The sequence below is a fragment of the Penicillium mononematosum genome (assembly GCF_028829835.1).
Source record: "Penicillium mononematosum strain IBT 11891 chromosome Unknown utg000005l:1.0-9366267.0:1.0-9372171.0, whole genome shotgun sequence".
NCBI lineage: Eukaryota > Fungi > Ascomycota > Eurotiomycetes > Eurotiales > Aspergillaceae > Penicillium > Penicillium mononematosum.
The window spans coordinates 2,212,108-2,237,159 of NW_026643275.1; the positions used below are offsets into that span (position 1 = coordinate 2,212,108).

Here is a 25,052-nt window from a genome sequence, read left to right on the forward strand (position 1 = left end):
CCTGGTGGAATGCCGGAAATCCCTCACTTGCCCCCCACATGAACATGAGAGATTCTATGTCTGAGATGATATGGATATATAGATTATTCTAGCTGTAACATACACAGAATGATATCAAATGTCCAAACAAAGGTGAATATATGGTCCTAATAGGACATGGAAAGAAAAGGCTGGTTCTGGATAGGGTTGCCCATTCCCAGGTATGTAGTCACGACAGGTAACAGGATAGAACAGGATAAGAAATAGATCATGGCAGATCAGTAGAAAGAGAGAAATTATGTCTGCGCCAGGTGTATCAAATCAAACAGAGATGGCGACAAGAAGGGTATGTGTAATGTGGTGATTAGAAAGTGATAGATGTGTCCACGGGTATGAAGGATCCCAGTAAGAACAGGAATAGGTGGGCAGAGAAAAGGAGGAAATCATGAATATCATCTTCACAGATCGTAGCCGCCGAACCAAGTTCGACAGGCAAAAAGTGATTTTTCTTTTTTGTTTTTAGCCCTGTTGCGGACCAACATGTTGCATTTCAATGCCTTGGGACTCGACATCTGGGACACGATACTTGCGCTTTTGTGAGTCCAAGCGTTGGTCACCGTCTTCATACCGCTGCTTGAATTGCATGTAGGTAGGAGGGCGAGGACGCCCAAGAACGGCGATCCAATTCTTAAGGATGTTTCCTTGTGTGAATGGTCGATGTCGGTCAGTCTTGGCAAACTTGTGCGAGTTGAGATATTCTCTGGTAGTTTCACCGCGGCCAACTAGGAAGAGATGATATGCCCAAAGTGATGTAGGGTATGGCACTGCAACCAACCCATATATCACCATGGCCCATGGCACTCTCCATTTGGAGATTGCAGCCCCGAAGGAGATGCTTTCCCGAGACCTGTAGACCAATATATGTGCCAGACTAGCGCCGATCAAAAAGAGAGCCAAGAGGGTGCAAGAGCTAACGAATGTAAAGAAATAGCGATAGTTTCGGCGACCAACACAGTTGTTGAGCCACACGCAGTGATGATCGAGGGTTTCCACGCAGTTGTTGCAGACACGGCAGTGATAGCAGCGAGGAGGCCGCCAAATATTACATGTCTTGCAGTATTTCACAGGCACGTCCATGGCAGCTACATCGGAAGTAGCAAGCTTGACCATAACCCAGTCATTTGTGGGCGGACCAAGTGCCAGAGGGTCATCTGAAGAATCCGGCTGAGGCATAGGATGTACATTCCGAGGCATAATCTAGGAGTATCATGTTAACAACCACGAAACTTGAGACTCAATCAAGACCGAGACACTTACTCCAGGATCGACGACTGATGCATGCACAAACGACGAGAAACACACGTAGAAAATGTAAGCAAACACTATTGGAATGGCAGGAGAGATATTATGCCATAGCCAGGGAGCCCTAATTCCAGAAGTTAGCCATTGGCCCGACGGTCATATCAAGCGGATTCACATACGAGAAGGCAAAGAACAACGCCGAAGGTACAACGATTAAAAGTCCTGTTGCAATATTGACAGGCTTGTCTCTCGAGTTCTGGAACCGCCCCCCACCGCAGAAGAATGTGTTGCCGAGAAAGTACTCGTAATTCTTGCCCAGCATCGTTTTTGGTAGAGGGGGCTTTTTCACATCGAGGGGACCCGGAGAGGAGCCAGCGGAGGAGAGATGTTCGTGGCCTTGGTGGGCCCGAGTATCGTGGCCGTGTCCTGCACCTCGATTTTGCAATGATAGGAATGACAGTGGTGATTTTGGTGGTGTATCCTGCACGGCATGTCCTGTATAGTTGGCGCCCAGGTTGAGACGCTGGGGCTTCTCCTTTTGATCTCGGTCCCGCAGCAGTCGGACGCTTTCACCCAGACTCCGGATGGTTGTGTTACCGGTGGGGCTAGCGTTGGAGGTATTGCGGTCTGGAATAATAGGATCTGTGAATTCCGTTCCTCGAGACGGAGGAGCCTCCATGTCAGCCGGAGGCTGAGATCCTTGCGGGGCTGTGCTATTGGAGATCAAGCTCCCCCTGTTCTGGCTTCCATGCTCTGTCCAGTCGTCGGTGGATGAAACCGTTCCTTTAGTCACAGGGCGTGTTCCTCGGTGTGCCTGCAATCGTTGCGAGCTCATGGGCCGAAAAAATGCCTGTGCCGTCAGAGACGGGATATGTGTTCTACTCAATCGACTTCCCGAGCTACCAGGTCTGCTGGTCACCGAGTTCCGCGTTGGAGGCGGACCACGCCTGGATGAAACTGAGGGCCGCGACTGGTGGGGAGGGTGAGGTGATGTGTAAGATGGTGTTCGCTCTCCATCTTCATCTGTCACTCGGGACGAAATTCCGCCCACAGAGGGAGGCCGAGGAATCCCTAGCACATGGTTTGGTGTCGATCCCTGGTTTGTGTCGCCAGTCTCCGGACGATCTGCGGAGTTTTCCATAGCTGTGGAATGATGTGAATATTAACAATTGCTAGATGGAAATTCGCGCTATCATATTGCGTTTCGAATTGGCAATAGCGAAGGGATGGAGGCGAATCGCAGTGTAACGTAGGCAGCTGATATCGACGGGATACGGCGAGCAGCAAGCAGAGCAGAAAAAGGAGTGACGATAGAGCCGAGGCAACGTCTAATGAGCGAAAGTAAACAAAAGGATCAATCAAGGTCCTATAATTCCATTAGTCTCAAATCCCAATGCAGAGTTCCACTAACGAACGCGCCGCAAGGGCCAAGATGCAGAGCCCCTGATGGAGAAAACCGGAACAACACACCTCAGGCGCAAACAGCGATCGATAGGCCAAACAAATTGTAAAGGCCAATTACATCGCAGAAATCAACAGGAATGATCGTATATGCGTCAGCAAGTCGGATAACTCGAACCACAGAATATCAACCAACAGGAAGCTCGAAAGTCATGACCCAGATTGCTTGAACCGGTGATGACTCAGCGTCACCTGATATTCCGGCAACATCATTCGATGTTCATGATTCTCTCCCACTACCCCGTCTCCAGTTCTCCGCCCACGAATTCTCCTTCCAACGCACGCTCGAATTGCTGCAACCATGTCTTCAATTGCTGCTCTGGCTACCCGCCGGGCTCTGACCCGCCAGTCCCTCCTCCGCGCTCCCCCGCGCCGCTTCAACTCCTCTAAGGTCGAGGAGGCTCATCTCGACAAAGCCGGCAAGCGTGATCCCGAGCTCTACGTACGGACCCCACGGAGCCATTGAACCACGCTCGAGCTTTCATTCTAACTGTCATGCTTCTAGGTTCTTCTCGGTGTCATGTCTGGTGCTTTCCTGATTGCCGGATGGTGAGCATCCCTCCCGAAATTGCCCTACAATGCCTCATGCCCAAATGGTTCGCCCCATTTGCGCCACTGTGACGTATCAGCACTTCTTGGAGATTTTACCCAATCTACCCACCACCCTTAATGGCGCACGCACGTACAATGGCCGATCGCTAATCAGTTCGGCATTCGCGATAATATAGGTACTTCGGCCGCAAGCCCACTTCCGTGAACTCTGAGAGCAACGTTCGCATTGGCGAGAGTGCCATGCCCTGGCACGGCGAATCCGAGGATGGCAAGGTCTACAAGTACCAGTACCACCCCCACGGTGACAAGAGCCAGCCCCTCCGCGCTGCTCCCAGCGCCATGAACACCGTCATTGTTCCCAATGTCACCCTGCCCGAGGTACGGATCCGTTGGACCTTTTGTTTATGCCTACGTGGGATCACTTCAGAACTTGTTCAGAGTGTCATGTGATCGCGTTGGCTGTTTTGGTAGAGAATACTGACGTTGGTTTCTTTCTAACAGGACCTCCACGAGAAGTTCAACAAGTACGGCAAGGAGGAGTGGGACTACTAAATGGCTATTTGTTAGCCATAAGAAGTGCCTTAAGAAGTCGAATGAAGCTAACCGCCGTTTCTTGCGGCCGGCTGCTGTACACTAAGACCGGGGAGAGGAGAGGGCTGCGTGAACTTGCCATTGGGATAGCAAGAGATTTGTGCATAGTATACGTATTCAGATAAAGAGTCAATTGGGAATAGCTCTCTTTCTTGCGTTACATCCTATCTTACTGACTAGCTTACAAGATTGAATTAGCAATCTAGAACCATACCTGACAACCCAGTCGCGAAAGCGCTGAAAGCGGCCAAGTAACTACCATGTACCTTTTATGTTACGACATATAGCACAGAATCTGCGGATATCAGTGTCGATTATGGCAACACTAAGAAAAAGCTAACAACGGAATAGAGGAATGGGCAAGTACTCTATGAAGTCTCATTATACATGGCAGAATCCGCTCTCCTCTTACATTTTCATCTTCCAGACGACCACTATTTAGTGGCCTCATTACCCTCACTGGCAGGCTTAGCCTCCATGGAGCTTGACTGCTCAACCGAGCGCTCATTGCCATCAGCCACAGACGCAGGGCTCTCAGGGGGAACAGAGTCCTCGGGCGCACTACCAGTCTCAGGATTCTGGCCCTGCACATCCGGGTGCGGGGGCGCGAGCTGGCCATCAACGACGGGAACCTCGTGGGCATTCTGCAAAGGCTGACCAGGCTCATAGCGAGTCTCGAACTTCACTTTACCTTCTGCTCGGAGCGAGGCTACCAGGTTCTCGTCAAGAACTTGACCGTTCTGGTCGCGGTACTCAACGCGCGCCATAGAGCCAGCGATCTTAGGCGCGGTGACGGCCGCTGGGTCTGATTCTTGGATAGCCTCACCTGCAGGCGCGGGTGCAGGTTCTTCGGCCTGGACTGGTGGCGCCGGGGGTGGTGCTTGAGCTGCGGTTGTAGGGGCAGCCACGGGCGGCATGCTTGGCACGTATTGAGTAATGTACTGGCTCAACTAGTGGCGTTTGAAAGTCCATGTTAGTCGTGGTCTCGTCGATTCGTTCAATAACCTCGCCGGGGAGGTCTCCATTCCGGAACACTTACGTCGGTGTGAAAGGTATTACAGTCGAAATCCCAGGAACCGAGCAGTTTCACCTGATTGCATGCATCCCTAGTCCAGGGGTTGCCATACACGAGTGGGGCGTAGAGAGTGAACACAACAACGCTAAGACCTAGGAAGATTGCCATCAGAGCCTTGCCAATTACAGGTCTGGACGCAAGCCCCAGGCTCTTAATGCGGTTTGTGAGGAAGTCAAGCTCCTGGCAGAGGACCATAATGGCGAAGTAAAGGGCAGGGAGATAGTGGTGCAAAAAGAGCTGGCGCGCCATAAGATAGAATGGGAAGTAGTGGAAGAACCAGCCCAAAACGCTGGTGCCAACCTCGTAGTCAAAGCGCTTGAAGGAAACGTGTTTGTAGTCACCACAGCTTCGCTGCCACCGAACAATGGAGAGAGCTTTGAAGATGAAATAGATTCCAATGGCCAGAGTGGTCGACCACCAAATCAGCGGGTTTCCGAGGAGGTAAATTTGGCGGTTGTCTTTGCCCCAGAAGTTGATTCCGCGAAGGAGGGTAGGCCAAGAGGGCGGGCGAGAATCCCAGGCGTGGGACTCAACCAAGCCTGCGTTCGTGGTCCACATAACCTTCTGCAATTCCCAGAACTTGCCCAAGAAGCCGGGGTTACGGTAGTTGACTCGCTCGGCGTCTGGGGCCATAGCGGGGTGCTGGTTGGACTCAATATACCAAACGCTATTGGGAAGAGTACCACCCTTGGCGCATGTCACTTCCTGCTGCTCCCAACCCCAGTCCGGAAGCTTGACCTTGTGGGAAAATAGGACACAGCCAGTCATGACGTGCACCAGCTTGAACTTGGACTGGATAGTCCGCAGGCGCTTCTTAGACTTTGGGGTCTCGGACATGGACTTAACAATCTCAACCCTCCATAAGTCGTTGGCATCACCGGGGAAGCCTTCGTATCCGTAGAGCAGAGACCTCATATTGCCAGTCGGCCTCGGTCACTGGAGGGCGCTCGTCATGCGAGTGAATTCTTCGGTGAGTGATCGCGTGATAAAGTCTAATAATCGAACCATCCTCAATGAAACCAGAAGCAGTCATGTTGTCCCAGGCGAACGGGCCCTCGACTTCTCCATATGGTCCTAGAGGCTGAGTTGAGTTTTCCAAAATGAACACGTTGTTTTCATCCTTGTGGGGGTAGAGGGTGATTTGCTGCTGCTTGCTACCCGTTGGGTACATGTGAGGGTGAGAGTGCAGATAGCCGCCCTGCGTGTTCTGATGGCGAAGGCTGACTCGGGATCCAAATGAGACATCTGCGGGAACATCTTGCATAGACTTTGAGTTCAAAGTCGCCTGGAATTCCGATGACATGAAGCCGTCACCTTCTCCGGGGTTAACCAAGCACGTAAAGTGAATGGCAAACATGGCAAGGTAGAAGCCTAGAGGAATGACGATAAGGCAGAAGACCCGGGAGAAGAAATGCTTGAGCCACAGACGCTGTAACAATCCTACTATTAGCATAGAACACGGCTTGGTCTGAATATGGAAATACATACCGGTGTGACATTTTTAGCATCACCCAACAGTACCCACAATTGAAGAGCCGTGAGAGATCCAACCCAAGCCATAGTGAAGAGACCAACCCACTTCACACTCAAAGTTGCGCCAAGAGAAAGACCAGTAAACACCAGCCAGAACCACCAGGGGCCGCGGAATGCATGGGCCGGTCCCAGCTCTTGTTGGTTGGTGAAGCAGCTGAAGGCCAAAGCTGTCAGGGCGGTAAAGAAAATCAACGGGGAGTCGAGCAGAATCAGACGGGACTGGGTGACCAAAGCGTTGTCAAAGATAACAAGGCCAGCACCTAGGAGTGAAGTCGAAGTTCGGCACCCGGTAACTTTGAGGGTGAGGAACATCAATGGGACAGTCAAAACACCTAGGATAGCTGGAAGCATGCGCATTGCCACATAGGGCACACCGGGCTCCAAGTAATCCTTGCCAATGTCCTTGAAATCGAAGTTTCCGTCGAAACCAGCAAGCCAGCCAGCCAGCGTAAGCAGCAGTTTAGCTAGCGGGGGGGTGCACATCCATGAAGAATTTTCCCTTGATGTATTTGGAAGCAAATCCACCGAAGCTATTATGCGAAAATCATTAGTCTCTCTTCGGTTTTCTTTCGATTTATAGCACAAGGTTGGCAGGGAACGTACTGGACTTCATCGAAGACCACGCTGGTGGGCTGGTAAATTCTGAATAGGCGAACAGCCGCGGCGACAAGAGTCACCAGTACAATAAGCTTATAGTCCGAGCCGGGAAGTTGGAAGATATCATTGTTCTTCACTCCATCCGAGGCATATGTCCGAGGCACTGGCAAAGGCTTGCGGCTCTTGGGCTTGGGTGACCGACTGGGCGATCGCCTACCACGGCTCTGCGGCCGTACGGCCAGTGTGTCTTTCGCTTTCTGGCCCATATTCGATACAGGTATGGAACGACGTCAGCGATTCAGGAGAACGGGGCGGGAGTCGGAATGTCGAGGAGAAAAGATAGGAGAATTGCGTGTAGTTTAGTTATAGTTTAAATCGTAAATGAGAGGCTTCTCAAGGTTCGATCGACGAGTGGACGTTGTCGAAAGCTGATTATTTCGACCTCGAGCTGTCAACCGTTCAATGGCTTCTGGCACCACACCAATTAATGATCGTGTAACAATGAGGAAAAAGGCCCCATGACAGGGAAGAAATATGGGATTAAAGAAAAATGGCCGGTGAAGAGAGAGTAAGAAAGAAAAAAGGACGTTGAAAAAAACAAGAACTAGAGTGAACGCAGATGGACGAAAGCGTGCAGGTCCGCCTTGAGGCCAGATCAACGGCGGCTGTGGAGGACATGTGAGCCCCTTAGTTTTTAGCCCCCCCAAGTATTGTAACGGTCTTTACATTAGAGGGATTCAAGGAATTGAAATGTTATATTTATTGTTACTTATATACATATAAGCTGATCTAGATATCAATATTGACTATATCAAGGAAAAAAAGAAGTAAACATTCCCATTCCGGACTGCATTTCAGTGGGGAAATGCAGACAGCGCTGGAGGAACATGGCCGCGCACGGGATACACCGCCACAAGTCACACCGCCACAGTAATGCCACTGTCTGTGGCGGTGAAACGCAGTGTGGCTAGTGAAGCTAGCCAAGCCCTCTCCATCCATCATCTGCGGTCTAACAAGTCCCCATTTCTTCAATCCTCACCATCCACCATGGAGTCGTCAAATGGAAGTACACCTCGCCCTGAGGGGTCTGAGGGCACTCTGAAGCCTCCAGAGGGCATGGTTCTTCCTCCCAAGGATATCCGAAAAGCCATCGAGACCACAGCAAGTTATGTCGTTCGCCATAAAGGCACTTTCGAAGACCGTATCCGCCAGAAGGAGAAGAACAACTACAAATTCTCCTTCCTGACACCTGGAGATGCCTACGAACCCTACTATCAATGGTACACAGCCGAGTACAAAGCAGGCCGAGTAGCTGGACCAGCAGGGCGAGCTGGTGAGTCTGTCGCCGCCGCAGTGCCCGAAAAGCCCAAGGGGCCACCTGAACCATCCTCGTTCCACTTCTCGGCGCGCATGCCTATTATCAATGCACAGGATTTGGATGTGGTCAAGCTGACGGCATTATTTGTCGCAAAGCGGGGAAAGTCATTCATGACTGCGCTGTCGCAGCGCGAGGCCAGAAATTTCCAATTCGACTTCTTACGGCCTCAGCATAGTCTCTACCAATTCTTCACGCGATTGGTCGACCAATACACTATCTTGCTTCGCGCGGAGGGAATCGACGAGGCGACTTCATCCACAAAAAGAATTGCAGAACTGGAACAAAATGCGAAGAACAAATTCCACATCATGGAGCGCGCTAAGCAACGCGCAGAATGGGTGAAGTACCAACGGCAACAGAAGCAAGAGAAAGAAGAGAAAAGTGAACAGGAGCGCATCGAGTACGCCCAGATCGACTGGCACGACTTCGTCGTGGTCGAAACCGTCGAGTTCACCGAGCACGACGACCACGCGGATTTGCCGCCGCCGACCTCCGCCAATGACCTGCAGTCCGCCTCCCTCGAGCAAAGAGCAGCACTTTCCCTCAACACACGACGCATCGAGGAAGCGATGCCCACCGGCCTCGACGAACCCGTCTACTACAACGCCTACCCAGTCCAACCCGCCCCCATGCCCGCCCCCCAACCCGCGGTCTCGCCCTACCCAGCGGGCCCCTTCCCCCCACCAGGCGAGTTCACCAACCCCGAAGAGGAGCAGCGCATCCGCGAGCGGACCCAAGCGCGCGACCAAGCCGCCGCAGCTCAAGCAGCAGCCCAAGCCACCCCAGGCCAACAGCCAATGCGCATCCGCTCCGACTACGTGCCCCGCGCGCAGGCCCGCCGTCAACAACCCCAGATGGCGATCTGTCCTTACTGCAACCAGAAAGTGCCCTCCAACGAGCTGGACGAGCACATCCGTATCGAGCTGCTCGATCCGCGCTGGAAAGAGCAGCGTGCGAAGGCCGAAGCCCGCAGTGCCACCACCAACCTGTCCACCGTCGACGTGGTCAACAACCTCAAGCGTCTTGCAAGCCAGCGCAGCGACGTCTTCGATCCTTCTCCCCTCGAGTCGGAGGAGGAAACTCGCCGCAAGCGACTGGCTATGGGTCTCGACGGCCCGGCTGGGCCGCAAACCCCGAACGCTGGCCCGCCTGGTGTGCAGCATCCCAACCCTCAGAGTATGAATATCGAAGACCAGCTCAGACATATTCATCAGCTTGCGAAGAAATGATATCCCCCCGGCTAAATGAAGTTCAGACGGGATGTTCTCGTCCCAAAATTGAGGTTTCATGGGGTTTTCTATTTCGAAGGTATCTTTTCTGCCATTTGTGGAGTTTGGAAGGGATGAAATCTGGATGAGCTTCTTTTTTTCTGTTTGTGTACAATAGCGCTCTTTTACTGTAACCTCATGAAACATCTTGTCTGATCTATGCTTCTTTCCACCGTAGTTATTACTTGGATCTGTCTAGCGTACAAAGTACTGGTGATCCTTTGGGCATTAGTGACTGGCATGTGTCAATCTCTTCTACTGCATATTATCCCTTGAAAATATATCGTCTATGTAAGTAATTTGATTCAAATTCATCTATCATTTATCACAATACTTCCACCACCAATGGGTCCCGAGACCAGCATCGTCGCGAGTCAAAATTGGGAACGAAGAAGAGAAGAAAGAAGAGAAAAAAGAACAGAAACAGCGAAGATCCATACACCTGGTCCAAATATCCGCGGGAAAAGAAAACGGAGCAAGGGAAAAAAAAACAGAACGCATTATTATGTATACATGGTCGGAAGCGAAAAGGCTGATAATAATACAAGAGGCCATGCTGCTGAAAGTGAAAAGAGGACACCCAAAAAGCCAAAACCAATGAGGAACATCATCAAGGTGTAACCCAATGGGTTATTAAAGGTAGAGGAAGAAGCAGAAGCAGCATTTCCCAATGGGCAGGTCTGTATCAACGACCTGGAAGAGAAAGAGAATTAAGTGGCTCAAGAATGCAATGCCAAAGGGTGGGGGAAGACATTAGGCGGATCATAAAATGCTGGGTAAACCGTGTAGTCGTATCACTCGTGTTGATCGCTTATGATCAACCGAGGTCAAGAGTTGCTCAAACCATTTGGTTTGGCGACGTCTGTGTCTGTGTCTGTCTCGCGACTCAGAACGATGGAGGGCTCGTTGGGGACGGGTACCGTGGGATTAGCATCCACGTCAGCGCTAGCTTCTTCGTAAACGCTTGCTGCTGAATCGGTAGAAACTCGTTTGCGTTCCGAGTCACTCAAAGAAGCAGCATCGTCCCTGTCATAGATAGAACTTTGAGGTCGAGGAACATCAGGGTGGGTTATGTGCTCAGGAGGGGTTTCTGTGATTGGTGTTTCCGATGCGAGTCGATCCGCTGACACTTTCTCCATCCTGGGCTCGATATAAGTAACGTCCACAGGATAGAGATAGCGGTCATCATCGTCCTCGGCGGCGTCGTTATTAGACTCTGTGCTGGCCAGCTCCGCCTCTGGCTCGCTTGGGCGATTGCACATTGGAATGATGCCTCCTCCGACACGGGACCAGAACATCCTCTCTCTGAGGCGGATAGTCTCATCCCAGATTTCTTTTTCTTCTTCGGTATCGCCAGCCCGAAGATGTCCATCAAGGATGAGACGTAGGTAGCCAGTGAACTCGCAACACGAGCGCACTCTTTCTAGGCAGAGCGTACAGAGTGAGTACCTTTGAGCGGTCTCGCTATCTGATGTTCGGAAACGATGGGTTCTTTCGTTAGGCGTGCCGGGTCTGCGTTCACCGCAGACAGAGCAGGGGAATTCGAATTTCTTGGATGATGGGGGCATTGGCTCCACGACAAGACTGCCTTCGCAGATACCGCTTAGAACGGTACGCCGGGTCAACCATGAGATCCCGGGCGCTAGATCCAGTCTTAACGTAGGTTCAATATCCTCCATAAGCACCCGCTTGTAAAAGCGAGTTTCCTTCAAGGAAAAGTTCGATCCCGTTGTAGAAGAGGTGCTCCCATTGGGAGAATGGGTAAACCCTTTGGTGGGCGATGAAGTCGACGACGGAGATCCTCCACTAGCAAAGCTTGCCAGACCCATCACGTTCAGGCCCCCATATGACCCACTAGCAGCACGGCTAGGAGGCTTAGAGCTCCGAGAGAGTACCAACAGATCGCGGAAATCCTCATAAGCCTGTAGGTCCGTCCGACAAACCATGCGGAGGAGCTGCGGGAAGCTGGAGGAAGGGCCCGGAGTGAGCTCCTCGGGGTTGCCAATCAATACAGGAGCGGGTTCAAGCTCAGTCTCTTGGCTACTAGAACCTTGCGCTTGTGAGACCTCGTCTGGAGATGACGGAGTGGCACGGCTTTCCAAGTCATCTTTTTGAAGGTTCATCGCTTGCATGACAGACTTGAGCTCGGCAAGCTGGTCTTGATGCGATGCCAGGAGCGACTCGGTGTCTTTAACTTGAGAACGTAACTGCTCATTCTTCTTCTCCACCGCTTCCCGTTCGATTTTAGCTGCAGCCACCATCTGAAGTAGCGTTAGAATTTAGATTTAAAATGCATGTGTTAAGGAGATAACCGACCTTATTGGCTTCTTCAAAAAGAGCCGCAGTAAGGGTTTCTACTTCTTGCTCAATATTTTTCCTGCCCTTTTCAGCAGCGAGACGTTGGGCCGTTTCTTCCGCTAACGCATCGCGTAATTGCGAAATTTCGCGATCAGAGTCGACCTTTCTGATATAGACTTTGTTGTCAATGTCTCGCCGATATTTCTCATTCTGGAACTCCAGAGCTTGAATCTTGCCCTGAGCTAGTTCTAGCTCTTGACGGGTAGCAACCAGGCTATCGTCGAGATTCGTTTGGTTGTTGATGGCCTGGATCAATTTCACAGACAATGCTGCTACTTCGTTGCTCAAATCGGGGTGGTGAGACGATGACGTCGAATGTGAGACCTCCGGCCCGACCATTAATCGTGGGTCCTGCAGGGTGCTGAAACTGCTGTCATCAAATCCGGAGTTTTGTGTTCCATTTGAAGAAGCAATGTCGGAGAGATTGGTAGTGGACTTCGCTTTGATGACGGTTCGGTCAGGAGATAACGACCGGTGCTCAGAGGAGAGCGACCTCTTATGGGCGTTGCGGGGAATCATATTGGATGGGGAGAAGAAGCTATGATGAGAGGTTTGAAAGGCAATTAAACTGCCCCACCTAAAGCGTCAATAATTGAAGTCCCAAAAAAGCACATCGTGATGGGATACTTACTCGGCCATGATGAGTGACGTAGAAGGCGTTCGGGATGTAAGGCAAGAGAGGATTCGCTCGTCGCCAGAACAAGAACAGAATCACGTCCAGAAAAGCTCCGGTAGACAGGTTACTATCCACGCCATTCACACCAGAGAGTTAAGTGTTAGAATAGAAAGGTCGCGCGTGCGGTCGAGTAGGTCCACGGGGTACGTAATAGGCTGAAAGATAGTGGAATCGGGATTTAGAAGTGAGGAGAGTCGGATGGCCGAAAGAGATAACAGAAATGAGTGTGCTGAAAGTGAAGAGAAGGATTGAATCGCCACAAACAGGACTGATCGGAAATATCAGCCTGTTGAGGGTGTCGAGGAAATTGGGGTGGCAGCGCGAGTCCTGAAGGATGAATCGAGGCTTAGTCACCCGGATATGGACCGAGCATAGATGGACTATTGAAAGATCGACTGCGCTACACACTTGGAAGAAGATGAAGACTTTTATCGGATGAATATTAAAATGGGCTTTTCCGAAGGGACAGTCAATGTGAGGGGGACAAACTCAGCATCGCCACCCGGAGACCGGACACGGAACGGACACCCCGGGCGCTTCTGATAGCCCGGGGATTTAATTTGGAGCTAACCCTGAAGCTATCGATCGGGAGGGAGTACGAGTACGGAGGAGGTAATTTACTTCAGATTTGCCCCTCAAGGCGCAGTTTTTAGTACGTGATAGGCGCCTATACATAAAGTACATGTTGAGGTCTCTATCACACATAACAGTGACCACACAAATATACCAAGGTATTAGACCATGAAACAAGCCAATTAAACGATTAAACACAATTAAGCACCAAATTATACATGTCGACGGTGAAGTTTGAAATACTCACCTGGGCAAGTTCCACGTGTAATTCCCCCGCCCCGTACTTAAAGAGGGGAAACACATGCATTGATAGAATACTACCTAGGCACATACATATATGATGTTAGATAGATCTATTATCGGTGATTCACTGTCTATTTCTATCTATTTTCTGTGGTCTTTGTAGATTTTTAATTATCTACTGTATAGCGAGGGCAGCTTTGTACAAAAATATATAGATAGTAGCTAGATATATATGTACAATTATTGCTATGACATTAAATTCATCAATTCCCCTTTCTACCAGTCACTACATGCTCTAACCAAGTAAAATGTTGTATATTTGTCCAGAACTACCCCGGAATCAAGTATGGCCGTTACACCCCTCCGTACCCGGGTGAGCCCAAGTGGGGTTCACCAAATTAATCCTTGACTCTTCAACATTCGATCAATCTAAGCCCACTCATTCTATTTGAATATCCACCATGGCTGATGCAGAGCTAGAAGAGGTCAGTCTCACAACCATATCATGAGAGCTCGGCGCCCTTCGACTCCGGTACTAAGAAAGAGACAGATCCGACGAGCTCGTCTCGCGCAACTCCAGCAACAAGGACCCCGCGGAGGTGGTCCAGCCGGTCAAGATGGTGGCGAGCAGGCACAACAGAGGAGGTAAGTGTTGCAATAAGTCGCTAGAATATGCTGTATGCTAATGAATTCAACCAGACAAGCAGAGGGTATGTCTCCAGATCCGACGTTCCTAGTCCATTGATTCGACTTCGACGGACCACAAGCAACGTCATTGTGTGGCCGAATTTCTAACCCCCTTGATTTATTCCAGCCGAGCAACGTGCTTCGATCCTGACGCAAATCCTCGACCCCGAAGCTGCCGATCGTCTGGGTCGTATCCGCCTCGTTAAGGAGTCGCGCGCAACAGATATCGAGAACCGTCTCATCATGCTCGCCCAGTCCGGACAGTTACGGGCAAAGGTAACCGAGGCACAGCTCAAGGAGTTGTTGGGGGCTGTGGCGGAGAACCAGCGCAAAGAAGAGGAGGAGCAAAAAATCGTTATCTCTCGCCGCAAAGGTGGGTGGGACGACGACGATGATCTCTTGGACCTGTAAGGGTTGCATAAAATGTGTTCTATGATCACTTGTGCCTATGGCCTTTTTGTTTATTGCATTCGGATACCTCTGTTGCTATCCGCTCGTGGGCCACCGGAAAAATCTACTCCAGGCGTTATGGTCCTTCGTTCTTTTACATTATTTGCAGCCGGGTTAAATTGAGGATCAGCTTCGCATCTGCGCATCCACGCATTGGTATATGGTTTACAACGATCCAATAATCATACATCTCTCCCTATATTCGAGATCCATCACTCCAACATGACGCAAACCAGCTCAGTTCGAAGCCTGCTGCTGTCTCTCTTTTTCCCGCTTCTGCTGCTGCCGAATCATCTTCCGAATCTCTCTAAGATCCGGCGGACGCTCAATATTCAGCTCAGCTCTGAGCTCATCCACATCCTTCTCCAACACCTCCTCCCAATAAACATTGATAAGCTCCTTACTCCCCAGCCCACTGCGAATAGCCCACGGGAGATGTAACGTGAGGAACCGCTCTTTTTCGGCAGGCTTCATCCGTACAAAGGCGAATAGACTCAGCCCGGTCATGGGCAGAAGTGTGTTCAGGAACTCCAGCGCCTTGAGAGCCAACTCGCCCTCCACAAAAATCGGTAGACCCGTCACTGCGTGGTAGAAGTCATGGCACTCGCGGTATCGTTGCATGACATATGCGCATTCTTCATTGTCGATGTACTGGACGTTATCTCGGGTGTCGGGCGATACACCCTCACGATCTAGCCATTTGGCGTATGTCCGGCCGACGGAATTCTCGGGGAGGGTGCGGAGATGGGTCATTTTGAGGGTTTCGGAGGTGATACGGGGGCGATCACGGAGAATGCGACGCCCTGTTGGATCCGAGAGCATGGCATCGCGTAGCCGGTATATGAAAAATGGTGTCGCGGTAGCTTCGCCCAAGGCCGCAATAAGATCTATAGAGTATCTTGTTAGATCGTGATCCGAGATTCTGTACTGGGTCTGTAGGAAATTATATCCACACACCCGCTCTTCTAGGGTTGATAAGTGATCCAATTGCTGAACCTAGAGCAAGAGCCCCGCGTTCAATAGTAGTCAATGGGACATGGCCAGGGTAGTTTGGTGGTGGGCGGTTTAGAACGGAAAAGGGCCGAAGAGTGCTTGCTGATAGGTTTGAGCTCGCAGTCAATGCCCGAAGCTCAATTGCCCCACGCCTCCCAAGTACCGACATTATGAATCCCAAAGCCAGAGGAACTTGTGCATGGTCTGGGACGAAAGCTGAAGTGAAAGTAGAAGTGGTATGACTATCGGATCGGCAGGGACAGCACAAGTGGCCGTCGTGCCTTGCCGTACTTTGCGATAACGCCGTTTATCGCCGATAACCATCTGCTCCACATTGTAGAGTGAATTTCAGAGACACATCGACGCGTTTTGAGGCTACGAAATATTCTTTTTAGGCCTTTCTTTGCTTGAGGAAACAGGATACAGTAAAGCAGGCTACTCTGAAGGTGTGTTATAAGAACTATATATCTCCAATTCAATCCCTATCTCATAATATATACTGACTAGGGCAAGCATCTCAAAGTCTGCCAAGAAGCACAAAACCCATCTAGTATGAAGCCCGAATGGTGGCCCGGGGAAGAGCATGGGGCCTTCACCGAATGGGCAACCTCCAATGGCATAGACACCAACTCGGTGACCCCGGCCCGGTTCCAAGGACGTGGGTTGGGAATGATGGCCACCCGGAATATCAAAGTATGAACCGCAAATGTATACTCCTCGTTTGTATATCTACTCACTAAGTACTGTCTAGAAAAGAGAAATTGTCCTCCAAGTGCCAACAAAGTTGATGCTCAGGGTGGAAGATATCCCTTCCACCTTCATCGACAAACTCCCAGAGGACATTGCTGTCCAGGCACTTCTAGCAGCGTATCTTACACACGGTGCACCAGATGAACTGCCAAAATACGAGCTATGGCGCAAGTCATGGCCCAGCCGGAAAGACTTCGAAGACAGCATGCCGATCCTGTGGCCATCCGTTCTGGGAGGACCACAGTTGCCCAGCAGCAAGGACGATGCCCCGACTGACTCAGAGCAGCCAAGTCTTCTCCCCCGTCAATTTCTGGGCGGTGGAATAGTCTACAGCCAGGCCCAAAGACGAGGAAATACAGCGCAGATTACCAGAACATTCTTTCGCAGCAGGCTCAGCGCCTGCGCAAAGCGTGGTCCGATGTCATTTCTGCCTTCCCGGATACCAACTGGGAGGCATTCTCCTACAACTGGTTGATTGTGAATACCAGGAGCTTTTATTGGATTGGCGAGGGACAGGAAACGCCGGAAGACCCTAATGATGCGATGGGGCTGGTGCCTTTTGCTGATTACTTCAACCATGCCGATGTTGCTGTAAGTGCTTCTGAATTTTCGTTGTATTGACCCAGCTAACACGTAGATGGAAACAGCGTGATGTCAAATTTGATGAGAATACATATGTATTCCGTGCTACGAAAGATTATGAGGAGGGCGATGAAGTGTTCATGAACTATGGCAGTCATCCGAATGATACTTTACTAGCAGAATGTGAGGAAGTGTCGTTATTTTCTTCCCTTCAACGTGCTGACTTGTTCTTTTCTTTCCACAGATGGCTTCTTTCTTGATGTGAATGAAGCAGATTCGATCTACCTTGACGATATCATTTTCCGGGACATCCATTCCGCCGAACAACAAGAGGACTTGTGGCTGAATCAATATTATGGGTATGTAATTTGATTTGATATTTTACATGACAATGCGCATTTCCCACGCGATATATACAGTTCTCCACTGACACAGCGCTAGTAACTATCAAGTTACTCCCCATGGACCCTGTTACCGCACAGAGGTCGCTGCATGCCTGAGTTATATGAAGGAGGAGGATTGGCGAAACCATGTTCTTGAAGGCCAATCACAGGGCTTAGATGAGGGTCGATCTGAGGCCACCATCAAAAGGTGGATTCTGACATATGCCGCAGAGGCAGATGCAACTATAACGGCGCTGCAGAAGGCCATGGGACTCAACACCGCTGTTCAAGCACATCGTTCAAAAGCAGAGATGTTGCTGAGACGGTGGAGGCAGATCAAGGATCTCTGCGATCATGCGGCCAAAACGGTCTCTGTATAGATATTCTCTGGAAAGAATTTAGATTATTGTTGAATCATTTGGCCTGTTCGCCCAACAGAGAGATATGACAAGGAGCCAAGGTAGAGTAAGAATTCGACAGAGTAGATGGTAGTCTAGAGCTGTTAAATGGGAGGTTCGTTGGTAGAGATGACATTGTCGAGATCGAGGGGAATCGCGCCGGCTTCCCGGCTCCGATGGGTAGCCGCTTTGGCAGCGACCAAATGCTTGATCATGTAGTTGAGTGCACATTTGATACCCAATTCTTCACCACGACGCACGATCCATCCGTTGAAGTATTCAATCTCCGTCAATCTCCTCTGGTTGATATCTTGCTGCATCGAACTGTGATTCTTGGCCGTGTTGCTCGCGATGTTCACAACCAAACGACGCAGGCGTTCTGGGGAGAAGCGATCTTCGATGCCCGGGATACCTTGCAGCTCAGGAAGAGCACAGATCACGGCGGAGATTTCAAAGAGGAGCAGCCTCATGACACGGGTAAAGCTGAACGAGTAGAGAATTTCGCCATTGGTGCAGTCGCTTAGTGCAGTCAGGGGATTGATGACGCAGTTCACTGCCAATTTCTCAAGTTGATATTGCAATAGACCAGCCGGTGTCTCGGCCACAGCGACCAAGGGCGGGGTGAGAGTCAAGAGGCGCAGAAGATATTTCGTGGACGGCGCCCATGTATGGTCAGCTTCCGGCGTTGTGGGAGGGATACTGGGATCTCCAACCGGGCTAAGGATTGTGGTTCCAACCCCCAAATGCGAAATCTTGAACGAGTCATTCCTACCAAGACCATGGCTGAAGACTGTCTGGATGTAATGTGGTCGATTGTTGGGATCGGGGAAAACATTTTGATTGATAGACTCGAGTACGCCCATACCATTATGGACGAGACAAATGGTCGAGTCTTTGGTCAGGCGGTGACTAATGTCTTTAATGGCAAGCTCTGTGTGATGCGCCTTGGTGCAGATAATCAGACACTCAATGGGACCATTATCTGGCGGAGGCTGTGACATGGAATTGAATGGGGAGGTCCGGTTGTCAACCGGTGGCATTGTATACCATCTTCCTTCTTCATCCACTGTTTCAACATCAAATCCCGTTCTAACATCGTCAAGGCCATGGGTGCTGACAGAAATTTGTCCCCTTTTCCGAACAAAGGCCTGGTAAAGATAATCATTGTGCAAGCATATTGTGATTGGCGGCGGTGACCGTCTCGTGGCTAAAGAATGAGCAAAGAAGCAACCTAGATTTCCCATTCCGAGGATGTGCACTCGTCCAGACAGAGGGGCTTTGGTATCATGGTTGACCTCTTGCAACTCTTCCTTCCATGTTGAAATAAATCGTGTGCTTGGCACACCATAGACCTGAAACCTGGAGCGAAAACATGTACCAAGAATGCCAGAGCGCCACAAAGAGCGAGGCCGAAATGTCGACTGCATCCTGAGAGTGTTGAGGAGAAGCTCCCCGAAGTATCCGATTGAGTTGCAAGTATGTGTTTGGAGATGGGAGGAGGTCAGAACGATGGGTTTGGTGAGGTATCGACTTTTATGTCATGGGTATTGCCGAACAGATAAGAGCTCGCCCACTGGTGTGTCCACCAAGGCCTATTTTCGAACAATCAAGCAATTGTTGGATATGCGCGAGTTCTCGGCGATCTTAGTCGCGCAGATAATAATCGGTCCAGAATCCACACCGCCCGCTCTTACCGCCCAGTTGAACCCGTCCTATTTTTTTCTTAGATCAAGCAATTTCTCATCTAAACCACATCTCACGCGCCATGGACCCAACAGACCTACTACCGCTGCTTGAGCAGCTGGATGACAATGTCGACGACTTGGAGGCTGTGCTCGAGCCTCTTTTGGCCAGCACACTCGTCAAAAGCTCAAACAAATTGCCTGTTATGGACAAAGCAAAACTTCACGTCTTGATCACTTACACACTTGAATCACTAATCTTCTGTACGTGATACTACAATCTTAAAAAATTGACATATACTGACGAAATTGGACAGCTTATCTGCGGCTTCACGGCGTGGATGCGAAGCAGCACCCAGTGTTCCGGGAACTGACCCGTGTGAAGCAGTACTTTGAAAAGATCAAGGCACTGGAGACAGAGCCGGAGGAACGCTCCATGACTCTCGATAAGGCAGCTGCGAACAGATTCATCAAACATGGCCTTGTGAGTGTTGACCTGTCTATTGTATCGCAATGGCTATTGACCAAGTTTCCACAGTCTGGCAATGATAAGTATGACCTGGAACGAGCAGAAAAGCAGGCCAAAGAGCGAGCCCGTGCTCAGTTCAAAGCCGACATGCTCGCCCGCAGGAGCATGGAGGCCTCGAAAGCACAAACCAATAACGACTCTGACGATGATGATTCTGAAGGGGGTGTGGACGTTACAACAGCAGCAGAGCCCCAGGCTGACACAAGCCAATCCGAAAAGACCGAGAAGGATAGCCAAAAGAAGTCCAAGGGAGAACACAAATCACAAAGCAGCAAGGCAAAGAAGGAGAGGAAAATCAGCAAGGCGACACTGAAGGAAGAGAAGAAGGAGCGACGGCTGAAGAAGGAGGAGGCTCGAAAGGCTCGAAAGGCCCAATGAGTGCATTGCCCGATTTTGGTGGGAACTAAGTACGGATTGCCTTGCGCCTCGAATGCTAAGGATGGACTGCCCGGGCGTCTGAAGCATAGCATTGGCTACGCATCATCATTATCAGAACCTCTGTCGACACGCCATGCGTTGTCGAATCTGATCATCGCTTTGCCGATCCTCTACGGCCACGAGCTTCCATTTAGATGGATGTCTCAGCCATCTCGAGACCACGATGAGTGGCTCTATGTATGTACTACGTACGAGACTTGGAAGTCTCCATGAATCAAGATACCCTTCCGCAATGGCAGCTACAGCAAACACCCTATGCACAAGCTAGTAGATCAGACTGGTCCTTTCCATGACATAATTTGCGCACATCTGTCCTATCGCTTTTAATAGCACATGCTAGTAATTCCCGTATGTTGTAGTAATTCCGTTCCTGATCCGCTCCGGCCAACGGCACCCTAATGTCCGATCCACGTGACAACCCTGGACCAATCAGAACCCACGAATCTCCAAGGTTTGCATCGGAGTTTGCCTCAGTGGCCGAACTTACTCATCTTCTAGCTTCTTCTTTCTCCACTAGCACTTATACTTATCTCAACTTGCATATCCTCACCTCCCTTTTACATTCGTCCAAACAAACCCACACATAACCATCAAAATGCCTCGTCAACAACGCCGTGCCGCTCCCACCCCTGCGCGCAGCGCCCCCAGCCGCCCTACCGCCGCTCCTGCTCGGCCCGCGGCTGCTCCCTCGCAGCAGCAGTCGCAGCCTCACTCGACCGCCGCTCAACCCCAGCAGGCCCAGCAGGCCCCTCCTATGCAGCAGCAGAGCGCCGGCCCTGGTCTGTTCGGCCAGATGGCCTCTACCGCAGCGTGAGTACCGGACCCGGCTTTGTGTTTTGTTCCCCGATAAAATCCGGGGTTATGATCGACTTTCCCGGTATATGTGCTAACGGTTATTTCGATACAGTGGTGTTGCTGTCGGCTCCTCCATCGGCCACGCCATCGGTGGCTTCTTCAGCGGTGGCTCCAGCGCCCCCGCCGAGGCCCAGCAGGCTCCCCCTGCCCAGGCTATGGACAACGGTCTCTACCAGAGCAACGCTTCCCAGACTGCGTACGAGAACCCTGCCTGTGAGGTTGACGTCCGCAACTTCCGCAACTGCATGGATGAGAACCAGGGTAACTTGAGCATTTGCGGTTGGTATCTTGACCAGCTGGTATGTTTACGCTTCTGTTTTTCTCTGCCTTGTGAATACATACTAATGTCTTGCAGAAAGCTTGCCAGGCTGCCGCTAAGCCTTACTAAGGGTTTGATACCAATTTGACCCTTAGTGGTCAGAAAGACAGATACCATTTTTAGTAATAAGTTATGGGGTTATGGGCTTGATTGTTCATAGCCAATCTTTCTTTTGCATAGCCATTTCCATATCCCCTCTTTGTACTTTATACCATCTCTCCTCGATATAGGAATCAATGCTTGACTACCGAATCAAGTCGAATGCATGAATTTAACGAACTTCCTACATTTGTACATTGACCAATACCTGTATCAGACCCAAGTACGATGGAAAAGATCTGTAAAATCTTCATGGACAAGGTCACTTATTATGACTGCTAACTTTACAGTAACCAAAGAGTGAATAATAGCCAGAGTGTCATAGTACAGAGCATTCGATCCATCAACGCCATAGATAAATAATGCAAGAACACTGAAGCAATACCGCTAGGACTTATTTATCCTTGTCATCCTGGTTCTTTCGTGGCTCGAAGTTCAACTGAGAAAGATGTTAGCCAACCCTGAACAAGATATTCTCAATTAGCACCACATACCTGGTTCCCATTGTAGAGCTGACTATTCCCACGTCCATCTTGCTGGTCCCTAAGCGTCCGAATATTGGGTCCTGCGTTCCTTGGGCGGTGGGAATTGCCAGTAGCCGGAGAGGCCGAAGGGGTGTCTTCACCGCTTGCCGGTGCGGTCGAACCATATCCAAGGAACGAACCCACAAGACCTGTTGCAGTACTGGCAGCAGAAGAGGCCAGGCTGTAGACGGCAGAGATACCACGAACGGGCAAGCTACCCGCCGCCGAATAAGCCTCCGTGTATGTCGACACGGGAACCATGACCAGGTTCGCGGTGGAACCAAGACCTAAGTCTCGGAGAGTTTGTGACTCTTGGGCGACGGAAAGAGTTTCGCTGGGGAGGGGGGTTAGGATATGTTTGAGGTTGTAGGGTCGGTTGTCGCCTTCCATCTTCTGATCAAGCCAAGCCCGTACATCATTTCGGATGGTCTGAGTGGGTGTAAAGCTAGACCGCACGGAGCTTCCATCAAACAGGCGCACTTGTAGCCGGTACTCAGTTGGAGGTCCGCGAGGGACTATGCGTCTTGGCTCTTGGTGTTCGTTCTTTGCGACAGCTTTGTCGGTGGGCTTCTTAGACCCCATCGGTGCTTTGCCTTTAATGTCTTTACTGCTGGCTTCTTTGGGTGATAACTGTTTTTGTAATGTAGAGCCTGCTGACTTTGCTGGTTCTGCAGCTTTCTTAGGTATCTGTTCAATAGGTGATCGTTTCTTCGTTGCAGTGTCGCTTGCTTGCTTTGCAGATTTGCTGGCATTGGACGGCGCCTCAGGCTGGGGTCGGGGCGCAACTGGCACCGGCGTATTATTAGTTGAAGCAGTAGGAGTGTCATTTCCTTGTAGTTGTTGTGTAGGACCGGGCGTCTGTTCATTTTCCAAAGCTGCAATCAATCGAGTGCGGAAATCATCTTTCGAGATATCTGGCCCGATGTATTCCTTCAGCGTGCCATTCCTGGGGGGCGAAGTCAGCAAACCAACGCCAAATTTCTCACAGGCGTTGCAGGGATTGAACACACTTGATAAGAACAACAGTCGGAAATTTCGAGATCGGACAGAAAGAGGCCAGGAATCCAGCTTCCTGTGACCCCGCTGTCAAGCGCAATACAACTGCTTTGGCATTGAGGGCTTGCGCAACCTGCAGGAAGTCAGATGCCGTCAGACATTCAATGTAGCGAATGGATATACCTCATCATCACCAAAATACGCGTCCTCCCATTGAGAGCTCAACTCCTCGTCATCTGTATGTCCAAGTCCCAAGATCAGCAACATGTCATTCAATGCGGGGAGCAAATCAGCGACCTCTAACAAAGCAAGTAACCGCTTTAACATCTCTCACTGCAGCAGCAATGCCCTCCTGAAGGGAACCGGTGTAGAAAAGTGTCATGATCGCATTCCGGTAAAGACAAGGACGATGCGGAGACACAAGTATAATATTGGAGAAGCCTGGGCGGTCACCCCCGATCCCGAAATTCCCAACTGCCGTCGCATTTGCAGGAACCTCCTACTCAAACCCCGTCACTCACTCTTCACACTTCCTAAACCGTCGATATGCGGTCAATCTTTTCTGCTTTGCAGAAGACATCCGCAAGGGTCTGGACGCCGCCGACTCGGGTTGTTCGGAGCCCTCGTGTCCCATCGAAGATCAACTCCGTCTGCGCCAAATACCGCCTACAACAATTCCGCCATATCTCGCAATCGCGCCAGCTGGCTGAGAGTCTGAATATTGTGGACCACCCGGCAAAGCTTGTCCGTGTTAATAAGAAACATGGACCTGGTCTGATCATTTTGGGTATGTCCATGTCCCATGCTACATATTCTTCAGAATAATATATTTTCATGGCCAAGAGATAGTTACTAACGTATTGTTCTACATATATATAGCTCTGATTCCTGTGATCTCATTTATCTTGGGAACATGGCAGGTACAGCGTCTGGACTGGAAGACCAAACTGATCGCCAAGTTCGAGGACCGTCTCGTGAAGCCTCCTCTGCCACTGCCGCCACGAATCGACCCAGATGCCATTTCAGAGTTCGACTACCGCCGCGTGTATGCTACCGGCCGTCTCCGCCATGACAAAGAAATGCTGGTTGGACCTCGCATGAACGAAGGAGAGGATGGGTATATCGTGGTTACTCCCCTCGAGCGAGAGGGACAGAGCACCGTACTTGTGAACCGAGGTTGGATCTCACGGAAGTTGAAGGACCAAAAAGACCGGCCTTTGGGTGTTCTCGATGAAGAGGTGACCGTGGAGGGTTTGCTACGAGAGCCATGGAAGAAGAACATGTTTACGCCGGATAACAAGCCGGAGGAGGGAAAGTTCTACTTTCCCGATATCAACCAGATGGCAGAGAAGAGCGGGAGCCAGCCTGTTTGGATTGAGCAGACAATGGGTAAGGAGGCTAGATTAAATCATCTTGCTAATGCATGGCTAACAATGATTTGCGTTTCTAGTGCCTGACCTCCTCGAATCTTATGATCGTGAGGCCAAGGGTATCCCGATTGGCCGGGCGGCAGTGGTGAATTTGAGAAACAACCATTCTCAATACATCTTCACCTGGTAAGTTGCATCCGTTGTGTGCTTTCCCTTCCCACTAGAGATTTCCGCTCATACTTTGCAGGTATGGCCTGTCTCTGGCCACGACCATCATGATGTGGATGGTTATACGGAAGAACCCCAACGAGGCAATGCGCCGAGTTCGCCAGAACCGAAACTGGTAATCGGTAGTGGGATTCCAGCATTACCTTAGCATAATTCATTGGCGTTGAAGGCGTTACTTTTCAT

General features: G+C 50.5%; 13 protein-coding genes across 13 annotated transcripts; 7 read left to right on the forward strand and 6 right to left on the reverse strand.

The window, feature by feature from the left end:
• Positions 1–498: 498 nt before the first annotated feature.
• Positions 499–2,422, reverse strand: erf2 (palmitoyltransferase ERF2; the record flags this gene model as incomplete). The annotated part of the gene is made up of 3 exons (XM_057295671.1): positions 499–1,236; positions 1,297–1,405; positions 1,461–2,422. 3 exons carry the CDS (start codon positions 2,420–2,422, stop codon positions 499–501), a joined length of 1,809 nt encoding a protein of 602 aa, XP_057143553.1.
• A 621-nt stretch (positions 2,423–3,043) lies between these two features.
• On the forward strand, positions 3,044–4,047 carry N7519_008899 (uncharacterized protein; the record flags this gene model as incomplete). The annotated part of the gene is made up of 4 exons (XM_057295672.1): positions 3,044–3,184; positions 3,248–3,291; positions 3,471–3,672; positions 3,796–4,047. The coding sequence occupies 4 exons, from the start codon at positions 3,044–3,046 to the stop codon at positions 3,844–3,846; spliced, it is 438 nt and encodes a 145-aa protein (XP_057143554.1). The 3' UTR covers positions 3,847–4,047.
• Positions 4,048–4,319: 272 nt separating this feature from the next.
• On the reverse strand, positions 4,320–7,356 carry pmt1 (protein mannosyltransferase 1; the record flags this gene model as incomplete). Its single annotated transcript, XM_057295673.1, has 5 exons — positions 4,320–4,835; positions 4,925–5,847; positions 5,966–6,389; positions 6,449–7,045; positions 7,093–7,356. The coding sequence occupies 5 exons, from the start codon at positions 7,354–7,356 to the stop codon at positions 4,320–4,322; spliced, it is 2,724 nt and encodes a 907-aa protein (XP_057143555.1).
• A 781-nt stretch (positions 7,357–8,137) lies between these two features.
• Positions 8,138–9,697, forward strand: N7519_008901 (SURP domain-containing protein; the record flags this gene model as incomplete). Its single annotated transcript, XM_057295674.1, has 1 exon — positions 8,138–9,697. The coding sequence occupies one exon, from the start codon at positions 8,138–8,140 to the stop codon at positions 9,695–9,697; it is 1,560 nt and encodes a 519-aa protein (XP_057143556.1).
• An 866-nt stretch (positions 9,698–10,563) lies between these two features.
• Positions 10,564–12,613, reverse strand: N7519_008902 (guanine nucleotide exchange factor SEC2; the record flags this gene model as incomplete). Its single annotated transcript, XM_057295675.1, has 2 exons — positions 10,564–11,997; positions 12,053–12,613. The coding sequence occupies 2 exons, from the start codon at positions 12,611–12,613 to the stop codon at positions 10,564–10,566; spliced, it is 1,995 nt and encodes a 664-aa protein (XP_057143557.1).
• Positions 12,614–14,047: 1,434 nt separating this feature from the next.
• Positions 14,048–14,684, forward strand: N7519_008903 (DNA-binding protein; the record flags this gene model as incomplete). Its single annotated transcript, XM_057295676.1, has 4 exons — positions 14,048–14,071; positions 14,137–14,231; positions 14,286–14,296; positions 14,401–14,684. The coding sequence occupies 4 exons, from the start codon at positions 14,048–14,050 to the stop codon at positions 14,682–14,684; spliced, it is 414 nt and encodes a 137-aa protein (XP_057143558.1).
• A 276-nt stretch (positions 14,685–14,960) lies between these two features.
• Positions 14,961–15,885, reverse strand: coq4 (ubiquinone biosynthesis protein COQ4; the record flags this gene model as incomplete). Its single annotated transcript, XM_057295677.1, has 2 exons — positions 14,961–15,610; positions 15,681–15,885. The coding sequence occupies 2 exons, from the start codon at positions 15,883–15,885 to the stop codon at positions 14,961–14,963; spliced, it is 855 nt and encodes a 284-aa protein (XP_057143559.1).
• A 618-nt stretch (positions 15,886–16,503) lies between these two features.
• N7519_008905 (uncharacterized protein) lies at positions 16,504–17,811 on the forward strand (the record flags this gene model as incomplete). Its single annotated transcript, XM_057295678.1, has 5 exons — positions 16,504–16,768; positions 16,831–17,057; positions 17,114–17,231; positions 17,293–17,407; positions 17,490–17,811. 5 exons carry the CDS (start codon positions 16,504–16,506, stop codon positions 17,809–17,811), a joined length of 1,047 nt encoding a protein of 348 aa, XP_057143560.1.
• Positions 17,812–17,933: 122 nt separating this feature from the next.
• N7519_008906 (ketopantoate reductase family protein) lies at positions 17,934–19,256 on the reverse strand (the record flags this gene model as incomplete). Its single annotated transcript, XM_057295679.1, has 1 exon — positions 17,934–19,256. The coding sequence occupies one exon, from the start codon at positions 19,254–19,256 to the stop codon at positions 17,934–17,936; it is 1,323 nt and encodes a 440-aa protein (XP_057143561.1).
• A 338-nt stretch (positions 19,257–19,594) lies between these two features.
• N7519_008907 (Sas10/Utp3/C1D family protein) lies at positions 19,595–20,418 on the forward strand (the record flags this gene model as incomplete). Its single annotated transcript, XM_057295680.1, has 2 exons — positions 19,595–19,775; positions 19,829–20,418. The coding sequence occupies 2 exons, from the start codon at positions 19,595–19,597 to the stop codon at positions 20,416–20,418; spliced, it is 771 nt and encodes a 256-aa protein (XP_057143562.1).
• A 655-nt stretch (positions 20,419–21,073) lies between these two features.
• N7519_008908 (uncharacterized protein) lies at positions 21,074–21,721 on the forward strand (the record flags this gene model as incomplete). Its single annotated transcript, XM_057295681.1, has 3 exons — positions 21,074–21,288; positions 21,386–21,632; positions 21,689–21,721. The coding sequence occupies 3 exons, from the start codon at positions 21,074–21,076 to the stop codon at positions 21,719–21,721; spliced, it is 495 nt and encodes a 164-aa protein (XP_057143563.1).
• A 424-nt stretch (positions 21,722–22,145) lies between these two features.
• Positions 22,146–23,653, reverse strand: N7519_008909 (UBX domain-containing protein; the record flags this gene model as incomplete). Its single annotated transcript, XM_057295682.1, has 5 exons — positions 22,146–22,190; positions 22,246–23,221; positions 23,286–23,404; positions 23,455–23,507; positions 23,569–23,653. 5 exons carry the CDS (start codon positions 23,651–23,653, stop codon positions 22,146–22,148), a joined length of 1,278 nt encoding a protein of 425 aa, XP_057143564.1.
• A 164-nt stretch (positions 23,654–23,817) lies between these two features.
• Positions 23,818–24,988, forward strand: N7519_008910 (cytochrome oxidase assembly protein SHY1; the record flags this gene model as incomplete). Its single annotated transcript, XM_057295683.1, has 4 exons — positions 23,818–24,058; positions 24,151–24,660; positions 24,722–24,827; positions 24,889–24,988. 4 exons carry the CDS (start codon positions 23,818–23,820, stop codon positions 24,986–24,988), a joined length of 957 nt encoding a protein of 318 aa, XP_057143565.1.
• Positions 24,989–25,052: the final 64 nt, after the last annotated feature.